The following is a 4,564-nucleotide window of genomic DNA, read 5'->3' as shown; positions in this document are numbered from 1 at the left end:
GTGGGGGCATAAATAGGAGGGATCAGATTTCTGACTGGATCTTTTGATCAAGACTTAATGAAGATGCATCTTTTGATTAAGACTTGCTTAGGGGCTCAGCGAGTGTAGTCCTAAAAGACGCTAGCGGGAAATTTATTTTTGGGGTTAATTGGAATATTGATTGGTGTGTTGATGTCCTGACTGCCAAAACTTTAGTGCTAAGATTTGGTTTTTCTCTTGCACAAAGGGCGGGTTACAATCGCCTACTTATTAACTTTGATAATTTGGAAGTCGTTGGTACTATGAAGAATGGAGGACGTTCGACGGGAGCAGCGGCGGCAGTTTTCGACGATTGCTATTGTATAGCTTGTGATTTTCCTCTTAGTAGTTTTGAACATTGTAACAGGGATGCTAATAAGGTTGTTCTTGAGCTTGTTAGATTGGCTAAAGTTTCTAAACAATGATTGGTTTGAGGAGCCCATGAGTGAAATTGTATCTCTCCTAATAGACGATGTCACTGTTATTTCGAATTAATAAAGTGGTTTTGTTTCATAAAAAATAATTCAAGTCGGCATGTAACAAGATGAGGTTGATAAATATCTACCACCCATCTTGAGTGGGAGTATTGAATATTTTGTGTGTGCGTGTGAGTTAAATATGGCCCATTAGGCCAATATGTGTCTACATATAGCTATGTTGAGAAATAGAGAGGAGTGGGATTTTCAGATATTTCCATAAGAATCACAAAATCCCATGATGGAGCGGTACTCTCTTTGCTGAAATGATTGTACTGACCGTCTGTCTATTGCAAGACACAATCATGTGCTTCTGCCTGATTAAAACTTAAACTCCAGGCAAATTATGCATTTGCTTAACCCTTTTTGGTTTGGCCAAAATACCACAGAGATATACTGATCTCTTTAACGTACTGATATCTACGCAGAAATATTACTGATTGTCAGCTCCGCTGGAACTATAATGCAAAAGGTTTTTTTTCGTAATTCTAGTTTGTTTGAAAGGTCGAGGCCATCAAAGCTGTTGTCAAAACTTTAGAGAACATACATCACTTGCCACATAAACTGGTTGAAAGGACTTGAGTGCAGTCCCCAGTTAGTTTCAACATTATGTCACCTAATTAGCCCACAAATCACAAGGACATTACGTGACCTGGCCTGGCCTGAGAAATCATGGAGAAAAGAGGGGTCCATAAACCTTGCTTGAAAAATTCTAAGTTCATGGTCCAGAAGAATTATTCAGATCCAACGAAATCACTAATGACAAAACAGGAAGTAATCATGTATGCTATATATTTTACCCTGCATAATTGTTTCACTATTCATGCCACTATTGAACAGGCCACTCCACACTCCTCATACTTCTTCTAGTTGCGGTATTTCATTCACCCCCCAAAAAGGTATATACATGTACCAGCTCTCTTGCGATAATATTTTTCAAGAAGTCAAAATCCAACACCTGAGAACTAACTCACAAATCCTTCTGCTCTTTCTTCTTCTTCCGGCAGCCCTTGAAGCTAAGCTTCCAAGCAGAGCAAGCGAAGCAACCTGGCTTGGCTGGCTTCTTTGCTTTCTCTACTTTCCCAGAAGGATTCAGATGTTCTTCAGCATGAATGTTGTTCCCTGTCTCGCTACCGGCATCAGTAGTGGCATCATGCTCGTCATCGTACTGCTGCTTTTCCTGAAGCAGCTCAAGGAGCCTCTGCTTCTTCTCTGTCAGCGAAGGAATGTCCGCAGATATCCGCGCTGCGAATGATGTTTGCGTCTGGTGATCTGGTGTGCTACCTCTTGAAGGAGTGAAGTCTTGAGGATCCGGATGAACAGAGATGTTAGGATGTGAGAAGTTGACACCAATCATACCATTCATTAAAAAAACAAGAAAATATGATGTTTTACCTCCTCTCACGCTTTGGAAATCATCTTCACTGTCCGAGTCTAACCACGGCCTTGCCTCGAAGAACGACTCATCTCTGCTTCCTCCTGGCGTAACAATCAGTAGTGAATGGATCAATGGTTGATGTTATGATCCTAGGACTGAAAATATTATCTTCTCCAGTTTTTTTCCAATTGTCATTAATTCAATTAAACTACTAGAGCAAAGGAGCATTTCATTAGAAGCAAACTACTACAGTAGTAGTCTCGTCGTTTAACTGTAACTTCAGTTAACGATGAGGCATGGAAGAACAAGAAGCGCGAAATAAAACCATGAGAAACCACTGTTGTGGCCTATAGGCAATAACACTGATCGATGATATTTAACAAGTCAAATAATTAGCCTTTTTCAGATTAAGACGTTTGGCCAGAAAAAGTGAAAGGCGAAAGCTAGCTTTATTCGTATTCAGATAGGAAAAAAAATGTGTCCTGATGATCAACTTTGCAGTATTTTTTATGGAGAAAAGTTTGATTGTGGGCTTCTATTTGACTTCCTGTTGAAACTTTCTTTGACCATTGATCATATCATGCCTTGCCTTTTGACGGTAACATTAGTTTGATGTTACTGTATGTTGTAGATTTCAAGAAGCCAGCATAGTACTAGTACCTGATGGAGCAAAAGAGTAGGACATGAGATGAAAATGGCAGCAGGACAGGACTCATCCGTCCGAAAGGCATTAGCTCCGATACTGTGTGAGTGCGACCCATCACAATCGCATTCAGAGGTATGTTGCCTAGCTACCACATGGCATGGTAGGTGCACCTAGCATGCGCAGGAATGAATAAATCTGATGGGAGGTACTGATTGCATTGATCTTCCTGATCATCCTAATCGAACGCCGAACGAGACAAGAACCGACTATACAGTTAGCATAATTCAATTCTGATTCTCAACCCAACCAATCCCTGAGTGTGGCAGGATAACTTAGTTAATTTCGTGGGAGCAAGCAGCCGTCCCACTAAATTCTTTGTGGTCGGTCCAAGATTGATTAGTTATAAACAGAAAAGGGAAGCACTAGGAAGAAGAATCAATCTTTGAATCGAATCAATCTTTGTGGTCGGTCCAAGATTGAACGGAAATGAAGAAAGTAACGGTTTCCGCAGAAGATGACCTACGTACCATTCTCTGTGCCGTAGCGATCTGGGCTAGCGACGATACTGATCGTCGCCCGGCCGCCGCCGGCCGCGGTGTCCGGCACGGCGGCCGTGGAAGAAGCGTCCGGCGGCGCGGACGCAGGCTTCTTCCGGATCCTGAACCTCATGTTGCCGGCGGACCGGAATCAATCTTCAGAGTATCGACCACGGCACAACACCCCCTCCTCTCCTCCCTCCTGCGGAGGCAGTTTCTGACGGCGCGCGCGTAAGAGAAAAGCAAGTAGTCGAGATTTTGTACTGAGCATTGGAAGGCAGGGGAGGAAGAAGGAGAGGGAGAGAGGCAGGCGGGGGAAGTTGCTCCGGGAGGGACGGACGCGTTGTCCTGTCCCGGTGTCCCGCGGCGCGTGCGTGTGCGCGTGCGAGGAGGAAGGAAGGGAAGTCGGTACGGTAGGGGAGGGGGGCGATCGTGCCGCCGTGTGTAGCGCGTGCGCGTGGCGTGGTGGGATGATGGATGCCAATGGCATTGGCGTGGCGCTTCCCTTCCCTCCGAGAGTACGGGACTGGACGTGGGGGCCCACTTACGAGCCGGCTGATTTGGCATGCCATGGCCAAGGAAGGATTTGAACAGGTATTATTTGACAGCGGGCGGCCGCGTACTCCATACAGCAGTACGTACGAATGCCAGTTGGGAGGAGCGCTAACTACCAAATACTACTATGGTGGTCGACCCTGTCCAATTATTTCGTATGGCTCGATGCCTGCTTGCGTGCGTTGCGCGCCGGTGCCGATCCTTTGTGTGTGCCTTAGGTGATGCTCCCCACACGCACATTTGGTGTGCTTTTACTTCACTTTTGTTCCCCTTTTTTTATCATTCCCGTAACACTCCATTTCCTTCTCTGATTGTCGTCATGCGTGCCTGCATGCACATGCATGATCACTGATTGTGGAATAGAAATGGCAGGAGGCTCCTCTCGTCTACACTTGTTCTTGCGCCTACCTAATACTATTGGAGAAACACGTGTGGGAAACAATATCAAGAAACTGATAGCGGCTCCCTCTACGTCTACGTAGGGCGCTACTGGGACAGCACTACGCCACTAACAATAATTTCAAGCCCCTTCAACTCTTTTTCGGCTTCGCAGCTGTGACTTGTGAATTCACCCAACAGCTCCAGCTCCCACATTTCAGCAGTCCTGCTGCCTTTTCAACGCCACCATGTGATGTGAGTACGCGCAAAGATGCAGCATTATCGTCACGTCCGGATGCCCACACCGCGGGCCATGATATGTCTCATGTTTATTTGCGTTCAAATTCCCCATCTTTATCCTCTCGGCGTCAGTCTTTACCGCTAGGATCTCATGGATGAGAGCATCAGCGTATAATTCAATATGAGCACTTGAAATTGCATTGCCCGATTAGCCTGATCCATTCGATGGCAAAGCTAATCTCCAAGTTCCTTTCCATGAGGCTGGCAAAGGTGATCCACACTATCATTTCTCCGGCGCAAACGACATTCCTCAAAACCAAATGTATCCATGGTAGCT

General features: G+C 45.4%; 1 protein-coding gene across 1 annotated transcript; it reads right to left on the bottom strand.

Moving 5' to 3' along the window:
• Window positions 1-1,169: 1,169 nt before the first annotated feature.
• LOC119354941 (uncharacterized protein At3g27210-like) lies at window positions 1,170-3,479 on the bottom strand. The gene is made up of 3 exons (XM_037621709.1): window positions 3,046-3,479; window positions 1,890-1,973; window positions 1,170-1,796 (listed from the first exon to the last, which is right to left on the bottom strand). Exons 1-3 carry the CDS (start codon window positions 3,185-3,187, stop codon window positions 1,465-1,467), a joined length of 558 nt encoding a protein of 185 aa, XP_037477606.1. The 5' UTR covers window positions 3,188-3,479; the 3' UTR covers window positions 1,170-1,464.
• Window positions 3,480-4,564: the final 1,085 nt, after the last annotated feature.

Source organism: Triticum dicoccoides, chromosome 2A (genome assembly GCF_002162155.2).
Source record: "Triticum dicoccoides isolate Atlit2015 ecotype Zavitan chromosome 2A, WEW_v2.0, whole genome shotgun sequence".
Classification (NCBI taxonomy): Eukaryota; Viridiplantae; Streptophyta; class Magnoliopsida; order Poales; family Poaceae; genus Triticum; species Triticum dicoccoides.
This window is presented reverse-complemented; position numbering and strand designations above follow the sequence as displayed.

Coding starts and splice junctions, on each gene's coding strand:
- LOC119354941 (XM_037621709.1), bottom strand. CDS start 3,187: ATGAGGTTCAGGATCCGGAAGAAGCCTGCGTCCGCGCCGCCGGACGCT. Junction 1,974..3,045: donor TCGCTACGGCACAGAGAATG/GTACGTAGGTCA, acceptor TTGTTACGCCAG/GAGGAAGCAGAGATGAGTCG. Junction 1,797..1,889: donor TTTCCAAAGCGTGAGAGGAG/GTAAAACATCAT, acceptor CGGATCCTCAAG/ACTTCACTCCTTCAAGAGGT.